This window comes from Carassius gibelio, chromosome B22 (assembly GCF_023724105.1).
Source record: "Carassius gibelio isolate Cgi1373 ecotype wild population from Czech Republic chromosome B22, carGib1.2-hapl.c, whole genome shotgun sequence".
NCBI lineage: Eukaryota > Metazoa > Chordata > Actinopteri > Cypriniformes > Cyprinidae > Carassius > Carassius gibelio.
Window position 1 is genome coordinate 245,958 of NC_068417.1, and position 18,975 is coordinate 264,932.

The 18,975-nt window shown below is 43.3% G+C and overlaps 2 protein-coding genes across 3 annotated transcripts; both read left to right on the top strand.

Moving 5' to 3' along the window:
* Positions 1-2,503: 2,503 nt before the first annotated feature.
* zgc:112334 (uncharacterized protein LOC619199 homolog) lies at positions 2,504-16,912 on the top strand. Of its 2 annotated transcripts, none has more exons than XM_052589909.1 (11): positions 2,504-2,614; positions 12,936-13,043; positions 13,171-13,267; positions 13,495-13,629; positions 14,086-14,284; positions 14,544-14,675; positions 14,752-14,851; positions 15,163-15,334; positions 16,007-16,151; positions 16,222-16,276; positions 16,348-16,912. In XM_052589909.1, the coding sequence occupies exons 1-11, from the start codon at positions 2,573-2,575 to the stop codon at positions 16,486-16,488; spliced, it is 1,326 nt and encodes a 441-aa protein (XP_052445869.1). In that variant the 5' UTR covers positions 2,504-2,572; the 3' UTR covers positions 16,489-16,912. The 2 variants fall into 2 exon arrangements, with proteins under 2 accessions (XP_052445869.1, XP_052445870.1); XM_052589910.1 differs by having other exon boundaries at positions 2,546-2,614; positions 12,015-13,043.
* On the top strand, positions 5,755-12,008 carry LOC127987550 (variant surface antigen B-like). Its single transcript, XM_052589911.1, has 2 exons — positions 5,755-8,130; positions 11,802-12,008. The coding sequence occupies exon 1, from the start codon at positions 5,943-5,945 to the stop codon at positions 6,762-6,764; it is 822 nt and encodes a 273-aa protein (XP_052445871.1). The 5' UTR covers positions 5,755-5,942; the 3' UTR covers positions 6,765-8,130; positions 11,802-12,008.
* Positions 16,913-18,975: the final 2,063 nt, after the last annotated feature.

Genomic DNA, 18,975 nt, shown 5'->3' on the forward strand with positions numbered 1-18,975 from the left:
TGTTTGCTGCTTTGTGAATCCGCCCTTTATTTCACACACCTTCACTAGAAAATAAACATCACACACAGATCCTGCAAATAATGTTCCTGTGGAGAGATTCTCCCATGGGATTTAATAATGAGGCTTTTTCCTTTATGGGTGCATTTATTCTCTAACACAGTATTTTCTGAAAGTAAAAGTGATGTGACATTCAGCCAAGTATGGTGACCCATACTCAGAATTCGTGCTCTGCATTTAACCCGTCCAAAGTGCACACACACACACACACACACACACACTGTGAGCACACACCCGGAGCAGTGTTCATCATTTATGCTGCGGCGCCCGGGGAGCAGTTGGGGGTTCGATGCCTTGCTCAAGGGCACCTAAGTCGTGGTATTGAAGGTGGAGAGAACTGTACATACACCCCCCCCCCACCCACAATTCCTGCCGGCCCGAGACTAGAACCCACAACCTTTCAATGTCCGACTCTCTAACCATTAGGCCACGACTTCCCACGTTTCATATTGTTCCTCATGGAATTCACACCTAACTTTTTCAACATAATTAAAAAACACTGAGAAACTTAAACTGTGAGCGAATTCTGGAAATCTTGAACGGTGTTACCATAGGGATATATTAAAATAACAGTAAAAAATAAGATAAGACTAATTAATCCATCAAGATACACTTCCTGGAAAAGTGAAATGGCAGAAGATGTGAAGTCTTGTCTTCTAAAAATCCGAAGAAAATGAAGCTAGCTTCTGCTTAAAACAAGACAACGGGGTCTGAAAAAAGATCTTAATTCAAGTAAAAAAACAAATGAAGACACCCATTTGTTCTTGTTCGAAGCAAAATCTTAATTTTGATCTATTTTCAGAGGATTTCACTTCTCTTTTAAAGGCTCAAAAATCATCTTCTCCGCTCTGCTTCAGAGAAAAGACTTCCAGCCAAACCCAATCAATAAGAAATGTCTATTGACCACCACCCAGACCTGGACACAGACAGAAGCTTTCACAGTTGTCTTATTTCAGAATCATTCATTATTATTACACTTGACGTTTACCTTATTCATTGATCAGACTTGACGTACACCTACCAAATCTTACCTTTACCTTACCTTTTGCATATACACTGTGTAGAATTAAGAGGCAAGCTGATTTTCTGATCATATTTTTTGGTAAAATTTACCAATTCCAAACCAAACCAATCTTAACTATTAATTTTGCATTAAATTTTTTTATAAGTGATATATAATCTTTTTTTGGCTTGTTTTATCTGTAAAATAAAATCTGCCTAATAATTATGCATACCTGGATAAACAGTGTTTTTCACTTCCAAGTTCCAGCCTCCTCCTTTTCTAATGTGTAATTGATAAACGTTCACTTACCTTACTCCACTGTGCAATTAAGTTATTAGACAAAATACTTAGTCTGATGATGGTCATCAAACACGTTATTATACTTTTAAACATGTATAACTTCGTGTATATTAACATCACACTTACACGCACACAAAACTAACCAGCTCCATGCTGAGAGGTTTAGACTGCTCGACTGGCTGTTTGCACGTTTAATTTTAAAAAGACGCTGTGTAACAGTACACGACCCACTGTCTCACTATGTAAATACTGGTAAGCCTCGGTACATTTTTTAAAAATCATTTTTCCTTGCTGCGCCATCAACTCCTTCTGACAGGGCAGTTAAATATATAGGTTAACTCTGGCCACTTCTTCATATCGTCTAACATTACCCACGTTAACAGCGTCGATGGATGGGACAATTTGAGACCATTTGATCGTCGTAAGACGTTTTCATCGTGCTCCAAATTTATAACATAACGTTCTTTGTCATTTGGCCACAGTTATAGCTAGCTATAAACAATCGTACAACTACTAAACTAGTAACCGGACGTGCCGTATCGGTTTAGCGGAAGTCGGATGACAAAATGCGGAAATGCGAAGTATTAAAAGTGGGCGGGGCGGAATAAGGTGAATAAACACCTGCTACATGTCCAGGCTAAACGAGACTCAAAACCTGAATGGCTAAACTAGTCTGGCATGGAGCATGCTGGGAAATGTAGTCATACATTGTCAAACAATTCAGTTATAAGCCATATACTATCATCTATATATTTTTATAAATAATCAGAAACTCTGTTGTATTACAGTTATTGTTTTATTGTTACAGTGCTGAAGAAAAACTGGTAGACATTTTGAATGGTTTCCACTACAAATACCATTACAAACATAACAAACCATTAGTTTTTACCCAATAAAAATGGTTTTGTGTAGTGTGTTTTGGGACTTATTCCATTAGAATGTAGAAAGTCCCATTATAACCAGTAAAACCATTATAAATTCTGCGATGTGTCTATAGTTTGTTCAGCAGGTTATTAAAGGCTGAAAATGGAAAAAGTAGCAAATGTGTGTGAATCTCAAGTGTCTGAACACTCCTGCAGACAGACAGTGTGTGTGTGTGTGTGTGTGTGTGTGTGTGACCCTCACATAAGGCGAGGATTATGAGTTTAGGATAATATAATAATCACACAGTCGACTGGACAGTGTGTTGGGATTCACTCGCAGGGCGTAAGGATGCCGGAGTTTGATGTGATTGTTCTGGGAACCGGACTGAAGGTAAGAAACATTCACATCCTGGTCTGAGATCAGACTAGATCAGGGGCCAGTGTATAAACTGCTTAGACTAGTCTTAAAAAGCTAGTCAGCTCATTTTTTTCCTCTTCAAGACCGGTCATGAATTTAAATTCCACTGCAAGAAGATATATTGTTTTAATCTGATTGTTAAAAGTAAGACCGCTTGTCTTCTGAAGACACAGTCTGAACACAGTGACTATGTTTATGTGCTGAGTCCAGACGGAGCTCCTGAGTCTGTACAGCAGATAATCTCAGTGTGATGACCGGTGTGTGGTGACCAGTGTGTGATGACCGGTGTGTGGTGGTCTGTGTGTGATGACCGGTGTGTGCTGACCAGTGTGTGATGACCGGTGGTCTGTGTGTGGTGACCAGTGTGTGATGACCGGTGGTCTGTGTGTGGTGACCGGTGTGTGGTGACCGGTGGTCTGTGTGTGATTAGCAGTGTGTGATGACCGATGTGTGGTGGCCTGTGTGTGATGAACAGTGTGTGGTGACCGATGTGTGCTGACCAGTGTGTGATGACTGGTGGTCTGTGTGTGATGACCGGTGTGTGGTGGTCTGTGTGTTAAGGTTAAGGAAAACAGTTTGACACCATAGTATAATGAGCATACTCGCACCCTAAAGAGAACAGCCCGAAAAATGGAGCGCAGCTGGAGGAAAACAAAACTAGAGGTATTTCGTATTGCTTGGTGGGAAACTAACCTATCCTACAGAAAAGCATTAAAAACTGCTAGATCCGATTACTTTTCTTCTCTTTTAGAAGAAAACAAACATAACCCCAGGTATTTATTCAATACAGTGGCTAAATTAACGAAAAATAAAGCCTCAACAAGTGTTGACATTTCCCAACACCACAGCAGTAATGACTTTATGAACTACTTTACTTCTAAAATCGATACTATTAGAGATAAAATTGCAATCATTCAGCCGTCAGCTACAGTATCACATCAGACAGTGCACTATAGACCCCCTGAGGAACAGTTCCACTCATTCTCTACTATAGGAGAGGAAGAATTGTATAAACTTGTTAAATCATCTAAACCAACAACATGTATGTTAGACCCTATACCATCTAAGCTCCTAAAAGAGGTGCTTCCAGAAGTCATAGGTCCTCTTCTGATTATTATTAATTCCTCATTGTCATTAGGATATGTCCCCAAAACCTTCAAACTGGCTGTTATTAAGCCTCTCATCAAAAAACCACAACTTGACCCCAGAGAACTTGTTAATTATAGACCAATCTCGAATCTCCCTTTTCTGTCTAAGATACTAGAAAAGGTGGTATCCTCACAATTATATTCCTTCTTAGAGAAAAATGGTATATGTGAGGATTTCCAGTCAGGATTTAGACCGTATCATAGTACTGAGACTGCTCTCCTTAGAGTTACAAATGATCTGCTCTTATCATCTGATCGTGGGTGTATCTCTCTATTAGTTTTATTGGATCTTAGTGCTGCGTTTGACACAATTGACCACAACATTCTTTTGCATAGACTTGAACACTTTGTTGGCATCAGTGGAAGTGCATTAACATGGTTTAAATCATACTTATATGACCGCCATCAGTTCGTAGCAGTGAATGAAGATGTATCATATCGATCACAAGTGCAGTATGGAGTACCTCAAGGCTCAGTACTAGGGCCGCTACTCTTCACGCTTTATATGTTACCCTTGGGAGATATCATCAGGAAACATGGTGTTAGCTTTCACTGTTATGCTGATAATACTCAGCTCTATATTTCCTCGCAGCCTGGTGAAACACACCAATTTGAAAAACTAATGGAATGCAAAGTCGATATAAAAAAACTGGATGACGAGTAATTTCTTACTGCTAAATTCTGAAAAAAACAGAGGTGTTAATTATAGGACCTAAAAACTCTGCTTGTAATAACCTAGAACACTGTCTAAGACTTGATGGTTGCTCTGTCAATTCTTCGTCATCAGTTAGGAACCTAGGTGTGCTATTTGATCGCAATCTTTCCTTAGAAAGCCACGTTTCTAGCATTTGTAAAACTGCAATTTTCCATCTCAAAAATATATCTTAATTACGGCCTTTGCTCTCAATGTCAAATGCAGAAATGTTAATCCATGCATTTATGTGTCACGGTTTTACGCTGCCTGAAGGAATACGGAGTCGAGGATAAACAGAATAAGGCTTTTAATATATCCAACACAGGGGATATCCAACATGGAGCACAGAGGTAGACACACGTAAGTAGCAAGTTAGTCACAAGTGAGAAGACCCGACAAAACAGAACTGAAGGGACAAGGCTTATGAACAACAGATAATTGGGGAAACACAGGTGGATGGAATCATTAAATTAACAGGGACATGGAACACATGAGGAAGATAATGGACACACCTGGGAACTAATCAAACACGGAAAGACAGAAACTGGGTCACGGGCAAAAACACATTAAATGAGTCCAGGTGTGTGACAGTACTCCCCCCTCCCGGTAGGTGCGTCCTCGCACCGTAGAAACAACAGGGGGAGGCGTAGGTGGGAACTTGGGAGGAGGTTCCGGTGGAGGACGGACTTCCAGGAGGGGGCCAGCAGACAGGGACCACAGAAGGAGGAGCCAGGGAGGAGACGGAGGAAGGAGCCAGGGAGGAGACAGGAGCAGGAAGAGCCAGATGGTCCACCAGAGACCAGCCAGGACGGAGATCCAAGGTGGAGTCGACGGCGGGAGGAGCCACGGTGAAGGAAGGGTCGACGACACCAGGGGGCCGACAGGCGGAGACTGCACCGATGGGTGAGGAGCCCAAGATGGAGCAGCCCAGCCGCAGAGCCAGGGGGACGTCGAGGTTCCGGAGGGCCTAGGTGGAGCAGAAGGCTCAGGCGACCAAGGCGGAGGCAGGGTCCTGGCAGACCGCTGTGGAGCCGGAGCGACCGAGGATGGAGGTGGAACCGGAGGGAAGGAGGAGCCTGACAGAGCCGGAGGGATGGAGTGACGAGGTGGAACCAGAGGAGTGGAGTCCCGAGGCGGCGGATGGTCGACGACTGACCAAGGTGGAGCCGGAGGGACGAGGGAGCCCGGTGGAGCAGGTGGGATGACAGGCCACGGTGGAGACGAGGGAGCTAAGAGCCAAGGCGGAGCCGCTGGGTCGAAGGACTGAGGAGGAGTCCAGGGCTCGGAGGCTGGAGGCGGAGACAGGGCCTTAACACGCCAAGGCGGAGCTGGAGACTGGCAGTCCAGCGGCGAACCACCGCGCCCCGATGGCGCGGACTGAGGGTGAGCTGCGGGACTGACTGGCACCAGCAGGGATGACGAGGAACTGGCTGGTCTAGGAGGAGGAGAGAGGAGAAGGATGGGAGGAAGGACAGGAGGATCAGGACTGGACGGAACCAGCGAAAGAGTAGAGGGACCAGCAGGTTTGGGAGGAGGCGGGAGAGGGAGGCTGGGAGGGAATACAGGAGACACAGAAGATTCAGGGCTGGGCGGAACCAGCGGAGACACAGAAGACTCAGAGCTGGGCGGAACCAGCGGAGACACAGAAGATTCAGAGCTGGGCGGAACCAGCGGAGACACAGAAGATTCAGAGCTGGCCGGAACCAGCGGAGACACAGAAGATTCAGAGCTGGCCGGAACCAGCGGAGACACAGAAGATTCAGAGCTGGGCGCAACCAGCCGAGACACAGAAGATTCAGAGCTGGGCGGAACCAGCGGAGACACAGAAGATTCAGAGCTGGGCGGAACCAGCGGAGACACAGAAGATTCAGAGCTGGGCGGAACCAGCGGAGACACAGAAGATTCAAGGCTGGGCGTAACCAGCGGAGAAACAGGAAATTCAGGGCTGGGCGTAACCAGCGGAGAAACAGAAAACTCAGGGCTGGGCGTAACCAGCGGAGAAACAGAAAACTCAGGGCTGGGCGGAACCAGCGGAGAAACAGAAAACTCAGGGCTGGGCGTAACCAGCGGAGAAACAGAAAACTCAGGGCTGGGCGTAACCAGCGGAGAAACAGAAAACTTAGGGCTGGGCGTAACCAGCGGAGAAACAGAAGATCCAGGGCTGGGCGGAACCAGCAGAGAGACAGAAGATTCAGGGCTGGACGGAACCAGCGGGGAAACAGGAAAATTAGGGATTACCTCCATAGACCAGTCCATCAGATCCAGAGCTTGCTCCATATGACTTTCAGAGACTGCATATAGCTCACCCTCAGTCGCAGGAGTGTGGGCAGGGCTTTCCTCCATGCCCTCGATCTCCACGAGGACTCCCACGATGCACAGTGTTGCCGGCTCACACACCTGGTCAGTCGCGCTCTCGAGATCCGGCTCCCTGTCAGTGGATGGCTCGGACTCTGCGGCTGCGGTGGGCTCTGGCTCCGTGCGGCGTGATGGTGGCTGGCTGGTCTCTGGGTCGGGAGTGGGGCTGGCGAGGTCCTCTATGGGGCAGACGGTGAGAGGTGACCCATTTCTCGCCAGAGTCCACTCCACAAATGCGGCGAAATCCTCTCGAGGACCATCTTCGGACGACAACGCTCTGCATTTGGAGTTCAGGCTGGTGTTGTAGAAGGTGCAGAGCGCGCCGTCCGGGTAGCTGGTGGCATTAGCTAATAGGAAAAACTGTCTGGTATGGTCCTCGAGAGAACGTCCTTCCTGCTTCAGCAGGAGGATGAGGAATTCGGGACGATAGAGGGGATCCATAGACACTAAGAAAAGAAAAGACTGTGAAAAAACAAAAGCAAAACGGAGGGAAGAACACGCAGTTTTCTATTTTCTCTTTTGAGGTCGGGTCTTCTGTCACGGTTTTACGCTGTCTGAAGGAATACGGAGTCGAGGATAAACAGAATAAGGCTTTTAATATATCCAACACAGGGGATATCCAACATGGAGCACAGAGGTAGACACACGTAAGTAGCAAGTTAGTCACAAGTGAGAAGACCCGACAAAACAGAACTGAAGGGACAAGGCTTATGAACAACAGATAATTGGGGAAACACAGGTGGATGGAATCATTAAATTAACAGGGACATGGAACACATGAGGAAGATAATGGACACACCTGGGAACTAATCAAACACGGAAAGACAGAAACTGGGTCACGGGCAAAAACACATTAAATGAGTCCAGGTGTGTGACATTATGACTTCAAGGTTAGACTATTGTAATGCTTTATTGGGTGGTTGTTCAGCACACTTAGTAAACAAACTACAGCTAGTCCAAAATGCAGCAGCCAGAGTTCTTACTAGAACCAGGAAGTATGACCATATTAGCCCGGTCCTGTCAACACTGCACTGGCTCCCTATCAAACATTGTATAGATTTTAAAATATTGCTTATTACTTATAAAGCCCTGAATGGTTTAGCACCTCAGTATTTGAATGAGCTCCTTTTACATCATAATCCTCTACGTCCGCTACGTTCTCAAAACTCAGGCAATTTGATAATACCTAAAATATAAAAATCAACTGCGGGCGGCAGATCCTTTTCCTATTTGGCGCCTAAACTCTGGAATAACCTACTTAACATTTTTCGGGAGGCAGACACACTCTTGCAGTTTAAATCTAGATTAAAGGAACACTCCGACTTTTTAGGGCTTTAGCTTATTCACAGTATCCCCCAGAGTTAGATAAGTCCATACATACCTTTTTCATTTCTGTGCGTTCTGTAAGTGTTATTTGACGCACCCACCGCTAGCCTAGCTTAGCACAAAGACTGGATGTAAATGGAAAATGGTAGCATAGTAATCCCAATAAGTGACAAAATAATGCAAACATTTTCCTATTTACATGTTGTGATCTGTATAGTCACAGCATGTACAAATAACAAGGCTATATGAGACAGAGACCATTTTTAATCGTATAAATACAGGGAACTATATTCTCACTAGGCGTAGGAGCACAGCTAATGTTACTTGGGCGGAATGATTAGCGCAGCACACGAGACGCCCTGTTGATGGTTCTGTAAACAAAACAAACGTGACTAACTAGCTAGACGTGACTCGTGATCATGGCTGACTTTGAGGAATTGTCAGACTCAGAGGAATTTTACTGTGTATCAAACCAAGATCCAGAACCATATAGTTTTGAGCCAGAATACACAGACGAGGAGTTACAAACTTTGGAAGCTATAAGACAAGATGCCGAACAGATTGATTTCGAAGGGAGAATCAGAACGAACATGGACTGGTGGTGTAAATGTGGAACATGCCAACCTATGCCGACAGAAACCGAGTGCCTTTGTTGTAATGAATGGGACCGGGTATTGCCATCAATGTCAAGGCTTGATGACAATCAAAATATTCCGTCACTACCACGGAAGATTTCTCTGCCCTAATACACCCGGCAGTTATCGTTTCTTTTCCCATTGTGACAAGATCAACTGGAAGAAACGTCCACCAAGTAAGTGATTCTGTTATAATGATCACGAGCAGTGTGTTCATGACAACACAATAATAACAATAAAGGGGATACACGGAGCCCCTATTCACGTAATAGTGTCACTACTAAGGTTATATTACATTAGCATGGCACTGTTAGTATGGCTAATGTTAGTCATCTCAAAACATAATGGAAAACACTTACCGCAGCAACAGGTGATCCAATTTGTCCTGTCTTTATTATCGATGGGATGGCTGTATCCTTTAGCACACGTTTCATGGTCCGTGTGGCAACTTGCATTTTTTCAAAATAGTCGTCTACAGTAAAATGTTTAGAGCAAACGAAATACTTTGTAATGGTGTTTACAGGTGTGTTTGGAACTATTGAGAGTGAGGAGTCATGTGGGAGGGGTCTGATTTGGGAGGGGTCTGAGCCGATCGACCCTGATGGCAGGATACGCTATCGGTTGCCAGGGGCAATGCCTTCAGAACTTCACAGAGGCGCGACTAAACATTTCAGAGCTCTTTATTTTGTGCGCATTTATTTTGTTGGCGGAACAGATCGAGACGGATCTACGAATACGAGAAAGAAAAGGAAGAAAGTAAAGCAATGCAAAAACATAAGGCGAAAGAAAGGGGACCTTACAGGAACAAGCTCACACCAAGCGCAAAACAGCGGTGTTTGGAGAAGCTCTCAGGCATCCGAAATATCGACCCATACGAGCTCCCTGCAGCGGCACAGAGATCTGAACCATATACCTCAGTGCTCACATATGGATATTGGGAATTATATTATTTACGATGTAAGTCACCTTGCATTCACGCTTTCAATGGCTTTAATCTAACCAGGACATTTACATCTTGCAATCACACATTTAACTACCCTAGATAACCCAGAACTGGTTTGTCCACTTTGCAGCCCCCAACACAAAAACCTGGTACAGTATGTGTCATTGGGTTAAAATCTAATCATAACTAAACATACACAGCTTTAGCCTCCATCAAAACATGTTGGAAACGTTTGTGTACATTGAACATCTCGTTACAATCTAGTGTTTACGAAACAGTCGCAGTTAATTACTTTGCCATTTTGGTCAAGAAGTGCATTCTAAATGCAGTGTAATTACAATACACTAAAACACATGTGAATAAACTTACTTTGGCCAGTACAACACTGTTTTCTTCACCTGCTGTAGATGGACCCAGCCACAGCAGAAAGCCTCGTAACTTTCCAAAGACTTGTGGCTTTTAAACTCCTGCATTGTGTAGTAACTTAAACCAAAAAAATATATAATTCCCAATGTCCATATGTGTGCGTGGATGTAAATGGTCCTGGTCTCTGTGCTGCTGCAGGGAGCTCGTATGGGTCGATATTTTGTATGCTTGAGCGCTTCTCCAAATACCGCTGTTTTGCGCTTGGTGTAACCTAAAAAAAACTGTATTCCATTGTTCCTATGTTCTCCATATGTATCGTGAGAGGTACTGGAGCAGTTTTTAACGCAGCAGTAACTTCCAGGCATGGTAAAACAGTGCAGAATTGCGAGAACCTCCTCTACTACCGAGTTAACAACACATGTAAACAATACTGTTTCGCCGCCGGTATCCTGCCAACATGGCGGAGACTGTAATATCGAGGGAGGGGCTTTGTGCTATGACGACAACTCCTCACTCTCAATACCCAGGACAAGCAGCCATCGATTCATCAGGTCAGCGTTTTGGTTGGAATTCTATGAAACCTCATAGTATTACCTGGGGCCTGTACCATGAAGCTGGATTAGGTGGCTAGCCAGCTATGTTTCAGCTTAGTTTCCGCCAACCCTGGGTTTTAGGTACTATGAAAGTAGCTTGGCTTTAATCGGTGTTACGCTGCACGGCTAACCTGCTCCGGGGCAGGTTATGTTCTGGATTCAAGATCTCAGACTGAAGGTGAACCAATCAGATGTGAGAGAAGTGACACATGTCTGACACAAAGTCACTCCAGTTTATCTTGCTCCAAATTAAAGGTCACTTATGCTTATATATATATAAAAAAAAAATAGAAGTCTGGCTTTAATGATAAAGCTGAGTCATTTTATGATTTATATACATTTTGTGATTCATATTATTATTTATCTCTTACACACAAGCAATTTTAGTTTAACATTTATTAACATTATTTTAAATAAATATTAATGTATACAGATCATGTAATATAAATAAGCTGTAGTATCAAAAGATTGCACTATTTTAAAAATTACAAATCTGACCTTACATGTTCAAGTCTCTATCACTATATATTTTCAAATGTATAAACTAAGTTAACAAGTTCCACTTGTGACTACACTGATGGAGCAAGATCATTTTATTAGTCCTCCTTCATTTTTCATATGACATTTAAATGTGTCATATTCTTCAATCTCTTAATCTTTAGCAAAATCTTTAGTTTTGAATCTCACTGGGTCTCTCACAAGAAGTAAATCAAACTTGCTTTGTGTTGCAAGGCTCGTGATTGGCTGTTCGCCAGTGATGTCACACATTCATGTGCACGTGCTCCACAAACTCAGGATCAAAGCCTGAATTGACAAAGAAAGTTGATGAACAGCATCATGGTACCAACAAATCCGGATTGGAGAGGTTTGGTTTTGTCAACTCAAAACTGCTCCTGTAACTCTGAATTTGTTCAGCTACCATCATGGTACAGGACCCTGGTCTCCCCTGTTTATTGTTTACTGTTCTCAAAACTCAGGCAATTTGATAAAAACCTAGAATATCAAAATCAACTGCGGGCAGCAGATCCTTTTCCTATTTGGCGCCTAAACTCTGGAATAACCTACCTAACATTGTTCGGGAGGCAGACACACTCTTGCAGTTTAAATCTAGATTAAAGACCCATCTCTTTAACCTGGCTTACACATAACATACTAATATGCTTTTAATATCCAAATCCGTTAAAGGATTTTTAGGCTGCATTAATTAGGTAAACCGGAACCGGGAACACTTCACATAACACCCTATGTACTTGCTACATCATTAGAAGAATGGCATCTACGCTAATAATAGTCTGTTTCTCTCTTGTTCCGAGGTCACCGTGGCCACCAGATCCAGTCTGTGTCCAGATCAGAGGGTCACTGCAGTCACCCGGATCCAGTACGTATCCAGACCAGATGGTGGATCAGCACCTAGAAAGGACCTCTACTGCCCTGAAAGACAGCGGAGACCAGGACAACTAGAGCCCAGATACAGATCCCCTGTAAAGACCTTGTCTCAGAGGACCACCAGGACAAGACCACAGGAAACAGATGATTCTTCTGCACAATCTGACTTTGCTGCAGTCTGGAATTGAACTACTGGTTTCGTCTGGTCAGAGGAGAACTGACCCCAACTGAGCCTGGTTTCTCCCAAGGTTTTTTTCTCCATTCTGTCACCGATGGAGTTTCGGTTCCTTGCCGCTGTCGCCTCTGGCTTGCTTAGTTGGGGTCACTTCATCTACAGCGATATCATTGACTTGATTGCAAATAAATGCACAGACACTATTTTCAACTGAACAGAGATTACATCACTGAATTCAATGATGAACTGCCTTTAACTATCATTTTGCATTATTGACACACTGTTTTCCAAATGAATGTTGTTCAGTGCTTTGACGCAATGTATTTTGTTTAAAGCGCTATATAAATAAAGGTGACTTGACTTGGCCTGTGTGTGATGACCGGTGTGTGAGGACCAGTGGTCTGTGTGTGATGACCGGTGTGTGAGGACCAGTGGTCTGTGTGTGATGAACGGTTTGTGATGACCAGTGGTCTGTGTGTGATGACCGGTGTGTGAGGACCAGTGGTCTGTGTGTGATGAACGGTGTGTGATGACCAGTGGTCTGTGTGTGATGAACGGTTTGTGATGACCAGTGGTCTGTGTGTTTTGACCAGTGTGTGATGACCAGTGGTCTGTGTGTGATGACCAGTGTGTGGTGATCTGTGTGTGATGACCGGTGGTCTGTGTGATACAGGAATGTGTTTTATCTGGACTGATGTCTGTCAACGGGAAGAAGGTCCTTCATATGGACTCCAACCCGTATTATGGAGGAGAAAGTGCCTCAGTTTCCCCTCTGGAGGAGGTAAATGATAACACACACACACACACACACACACACACACACACACACACACACACACACACACTCACTCACACACACACATACACACACCTCACACACTTTAACATTTCTTTGTTTTTCTGAACAGCTTTATAAGAGGTTCCAGGTTTCTGCTCCTTCAAAATCAATGGGATGCGGGAAAGACTGGAACGTGGATCTGATTCCCAAGTTTCTGCTTGCAAACGGTTAGAGTGTGTGTGTGTGTGTGAGAGAGAGAGAGAGTGAGAGTGTGTGAGAGAGAGAGAGAGAGAGAAAGTGTGTGTGAGAGTGTTCCTGTGGCTCACTGAAAGTGACGTGACATACACCAAGTATGGTGACCCATACTACAGAATATTCAGTTTAAATGAGTGGATTCCTTATGTTTTCCACATGGCCTAACTCATAGTGCCCTAGATGACTATGTTTCCTTCAGGTCCTCTGGTGAAGATGCTGCTGTACACTGAGGTCACGCGGTATCTTGACTTCAAGGTGATTGAAGGCAGTTTCGTCTATAAAGGAGGGAAAATTCACAAAGTCCCCTGCACCGAGACAGAAACACACAATACAGGTACCACTGTCTGTACAGTTTTCATTCCTATTCCAAATTTGAGTTTATTTATTGTTTTAAAATTTAGCATTTTTATTTTAAGTAGCTGAAGTTTGTGTTTTTGGTCCATTTTTATTCATTTTCTTTAGATGTCTATTTCTTTTTGTTTGTTTTGTTTTGAGTCCTCTGCACAATCTGACTTTGTTGCAGCCTAGAATTAAACTGTTTGAGAACGGCTCACTGTTTCCCTGTTTAATACTGTAAAGCTGCTTTGACACAATCTGCATTGTAAAAAGCACTATATAAATAATGGTAAATCAATAAAAAAATTAACAAAATGAAATATGTTTCCCTATCAACAGGAGGAGAAAAATAAGTTTACATTTTTTTCTATTTTATTTCAGTTAGGGTGTGTTATTACTATCATCTGAGGTTTGTTGTGGTTTCAGTTTGACTGGTATTAGTGTGTTTCTCCAGATCTGATGGGGATGTTCGACAAGCGGCGCTTCCGTAAGTTCATGTCCTTTGTGCTGAACTTCGAGGAGAACGATCCGCGGACGCATCACGACATGGACCCGCACAGAACCAATATGAGGGACGTGTTTCGCCACTTCGACCTGGGAGACGATGTGGTGGAGGTCACAGGTCACGCTCTGGCCCTTCACGTCAATGACGAGTGAGCGCAACCTTAGAGACACACACAACATTTGACTGGATTTGAAAGAAAAACGGGTCCTCATTCTGGAAAACACAGCTCAACTAAATTTCAACTGTTTAGGGTTTAGTAGAGATACTATGACCAATAACCACACACTACTAGATTTGAACCAAGCTATCATTTTGATCAAACAATTAAAAATGTGGTCAATGCCAGAATAACACTTACACCTTGTCAGTCAGTATCAGGTCAGTAACGCTGTGTGTGTATTGGTCAGTTATCTGGAGCAGCCGTGTCTGATGACCATACAGAGGATCAAGCTGTACTCCGAGTCTCTGGCACGCTACAGTCTCAGTCCGTTCCTCTATCCTCTGTTCGGTCTGGGCGAGGTGCCTCAGGGCTTCGTCAGGTGACCTTCACTCCTCTCTTCACATGAGTTATGTGGCTCTCACAGGTGAAGCTAACTCACGCGTGTCGCTCCGCAGGCTCAGCGCTGTCCACGGGAACAGATACCTGCTGAACCGCCGCGTGGACGAAATCCTGATGAAGGATGGGCGAGTGACGGCGGTGCGATCCGAGGGCGAAGTGAGCACACACACCTTCCCATGATAGATACATAAAAGGGGCGTCTGTAAGATGTACTATTACAGTTTTTGATCATTAGAAGTACGTCTATAGGACGTCTCCTATCAGATGTCAGACAAACATCTGTCAGATGTCTCTGAGATGTTTATGGTTTAGAGTGAATGTAACTTACATCTTTCAGACGTTTGTCAGATGTTTTCCAGATCAACAGATCTTTAACAGACCTCCTGCAGATGTATGTGTGTGCTATCTGGGTCATCATTACACAACCCCAATGATGATGATCTGACCACATTCTCGTCCTGATGAAGGTCTTCCGCTGTAAGCAGCTGATCTGTGACCCGAGCTACGTGCCGGAGCGCGTGAAGAAGGTTGGTCGCGTCATTCGTGTCATCTGCTTACTCAACCACCCCATCAAAAACACCCACGACGCCAACTCCTGCCAGATCATCATCCCACAGACGCACCTCAACAGGAAGTCAGGTGAGTGAAGTGGAAAACACTGGAGTATTCCATTTCAACTTAAGAAGTGCTCATTTCATTTCTGCATTTTTCTTCCATCCTCTGCTCATTAAATATGGTGACAGAAGCTCAAATGCTCGTGCTTGATGTGCAAGAACCGGTGGCATTTGTTTTTGAAAACACAAGGGTGTTCAGCTCCAGTCATAACTTCATCAGTGAGATTTCTAGCTTCAAAACCTCTCTATTCATTTATGGTTTACGAACCTTTATCTATATCTTGGAGCACAACTCGTTTGATTCAGAACCAAACTTCAGAGTAGGTTTTAATGATTTCAGTAATTGAATGATTCACAGGTCTTGATCTGAAATGATGGTACGCAGATCATTATTCAGATTGGGACTCGGGAGCGTAAATCATTTGATTCAGATCAGAACTTCAGAGTGGTTTCATGAATCTTACTCAGATTGGGACTTTGGAGCAGGTTCATGTATCATTTGAGTCAGATCAGAACCTCAGATTCCAGATTGCATCTTTTTTCAGATTTTGTTTTTATTAAGTTTTAAACGTTTTTTGGGGGGGTTTGTAGTAAGGGATGTGTTGCCAGGACTCAAAGATAAACACATTTACACCTCAAGAGAACACATGGGCTGAATAGGCATTCCTCCGTAGTAAAGTTTGGTGTTTGTGTGCAGATATCTACATCTGTCTGCTGTCCTTCGCTCATAACGTGGCGGCGGAAGGGAAGTATATGGCTGTGGTCAGCACGATGGTGGAAACCTGCAACCCGGAGAAGGAGGTCGCTCCCGGACTGGCCCTGCTGGAGCCCATCCTGGAGAAGTGAGCTGAAGCATCTCTGCAGCGTGGCGTGTTGTTCAGGCGTGTCACTCACAGTTGGTTTTTCCCACAGGTTTGTGAGTGTCAGTAACCTGATGGTCCCCATCGACGACGGCCGCCGGAGTCAGGTAACGGGCGCTCAGCTTCATCAACCACTCCTGCTAACGAATGCTGCTGAGCCACTGTGTCTCTCCTCTAGATCTTCGTCTCACGCTCGTACGACCACACGCCACACTTTCAGACCGAGACGGATGACATCCTTGATCTGTACCGGCGCGTCACGGGCTCAGAGTTCATCTTCAGGGATCCCAGAGACACCGACGCCGACTCCGACGACTGAACAAGCGTCACAACAACAAACCCATGAGAGATCCTTCACTCCTGAACAACACGGCTGTGGTTTTTCTCTTCTTTATCCCTAGATTAGCATCTCTTCTTCTTCTTCTTTAGAGGTTTATGGTCTGTTTAAGGGTTAGTATTATTGACAGACACATTAATGTCATGGATGACAAATGTTCAGATCAGGTTTTGTTTCCCATGGCACTCTTTTGTTAGACTGAATGTGACACAGCGGTCAGACTGAGACAGGTTTATAGAAATAGCGTCTGAAAGGATTATTGAACATCATGTTTCATGAGATCTTTTTTTCTGCTGCTTGCTAAATGTGTTCAGATTTGGACTGGCAGTCTTGTGTTGTGTGGTGTTTGTATACTAGCTGAATATAGCGTGTGTGTGGTGCTAATAAAGATGTGCACACGATCACACGATGGGGAGTGTGTGTTTGTGTCTGATCACACATGAGCTCAGATTAACCCATTATCACAAAGGACAGATTAACCGCCTCAATCTGGCACACACACACACTATCTCTCACACTCACTATCCAATCCATTACAATCTACTTTATTTATTTATTATGTGTTCATGTTTCTGGGTTCCTGTTAACAGGCGAGCAGCTGCATTTTGGACTTACTGTAAGCGTGAAAGGGAAATTTGGTTCACACCAATGTAAAGTGCATTACAGTAATCCAAACATGTCAAAATAAAAGCATGAATCACTTGCTAAAAATATTAAAAAATAAAACATGTTTAATTTTGGTTAAAAGCCTCAATTGATAAAAACAGGATTTTACCACCATGTTTAGCTGCTTGTCAAACTTAAATTCACTGTCAATTTTAATGCCTAAATTTGGCACTACTGGCTTTACATATTGCTGCAGGGACACAAGGTCAGCCCAAACATAATGATCTCAGTTTTTTCTTCATTTAAATTAAAACAATTAAAAGACATCCAGGTTTTAATATCCTTGAGACATTCAAGTAATGGAGTCAGAGAACCGTTTGCATCTCTTCTCAGTGGTAAATAGATTTGCGAGTAATCCACATAAAAATGGTAGGAAATACCATGTCTTTTAAAAATATTTCCAAGAGGGAGAAGGTACAAGGAGAACAGAGAAGGGGGAGATAGATGATTTAGAGTCACCAAGTTTTACAGAAAAAGATCAGTCAGATAAAAACTATAAAAACACAGTGCTCTAGGCGAGAGATAAGAATAGCGTGATCAATTGTGTCGAAAGCAGCAGTGAGGTCTAAAAACACAAGAATAACTGAGTCTCCACGGTCTATAGTTAATAAAAGATCATTAAAAATTATGAAAAGTGCAGTCTTGGTACTATGAAAAGCTTTAAAATCAGATCGAAAAGTTTCTAAAATACCATTTGTATTTAAATAGGAAAAATTGCACAATTACAATCCTAAGATTTTAGAAATAAAAGTAAGCTTTGATATCGGTCGGTAGTTAGGTAAAATAGTAGTGTCCCGATTTAGCTTTTTAATTAGAAGAACAACAGTTGCCTCCCTGCAATATACTGGGACCATTCCTGAAATCAAACTGCTGATAATAATTATTTGGACATTTGGCCGTAAAGTGGTCCAGGCCTCCTTAAAAAGGCAAGGGAGGACAATGTTAGTAGTACATTTAGCTCTAGAATGAATTTATTGAGGCACGAGAGTGACACAGGCTCAAACTGGTCAAACACTGTTAAACAGGTCAGCATTTCAGAGGGGTCAGATACAGGTGGGGAAATATGAGCTCTAATGGAGGCAATCTGGTCTAAAACAAATGTGTAAAAATTTCTCACAGACTTCAGAAGCAGCTTCTAAACGAGGATTGGGGTGAATTTAAAATTGAATCAATACTTTTAAAAAGGACACATGGTTTATTTAAATTTTGAAAGTTTTTTTCTTTTAGATATCTAGTTTTTTTAGCTTTTACTATTTTTTGATACCTTCTCCAGCTTTCCTTTAAATTGAAATAAAAGAGATGAAGCTTGTCTGTCTTCCACCGACGCTCTGCTCTCCTGCACGCTCTCCTTGCTGAACAGGTAATGTCATTAAACCATGGCTCAGATTTAGGTCTGGAGCACAAAACTATTAAAGGAAAAACAATGTCAAGAATGCTAGTGTAGCATGTCTGGACCGGTCACCCTCACACACACAGAGACCACACGACCACTCTTCGGTGAGATTTAGCACTTTCCTTTACTGTAGTGAGAAGAAATAATCAGTGGATCAAAAGGCGACCGCTTCTCCCTCTCTGGCACACAGAGTCAATTACAGGGAGAGCTCAATAATACATGTGCTCCTTAGCCTCGCACACAGGTGGACTGAGATTATACAATTATGAAAAATAAATTATACTGTTTACAATATGTCTCTGTCTTTCTTATACATCACATTTCTATTAATACATTACAAGGTAAGGGTATAAAATATTACAATAAATAGATTACAATATTACATTGGATATAAAATCTATATAACATTA

Bases quoted from the DNA above. Each gene is read 5' to 3' on its own strand.
- zgc:112334 (XM_052589909.1), top strand. From the start codon at position 2,573: ATGCCGGAGTTTGATGTGATTGTTCTGGGAACCGGACTGAAG. The intron at 2,615-12,935 runs GTAAGAAACATT...TGTGTGATACAG, and splicing joins TTCTGGGAACCGGACTGAAG to GAATGTGTTTTATCTGGACT. The intron at 13,630-14,085 runs GTACCACTGTCT...GTGTTTCTCCAG, and splicing joins GACAGAAACACACAATACAG to ATCTGATGGGGATGTTCGAC.
- LOC127987550 (XM_052589911.1), top strand. From the start codon at position 5,943: ATGGGAGGAAGGACAGGAGGATCAGGACTGGACGGAACCAGCGAAAGA.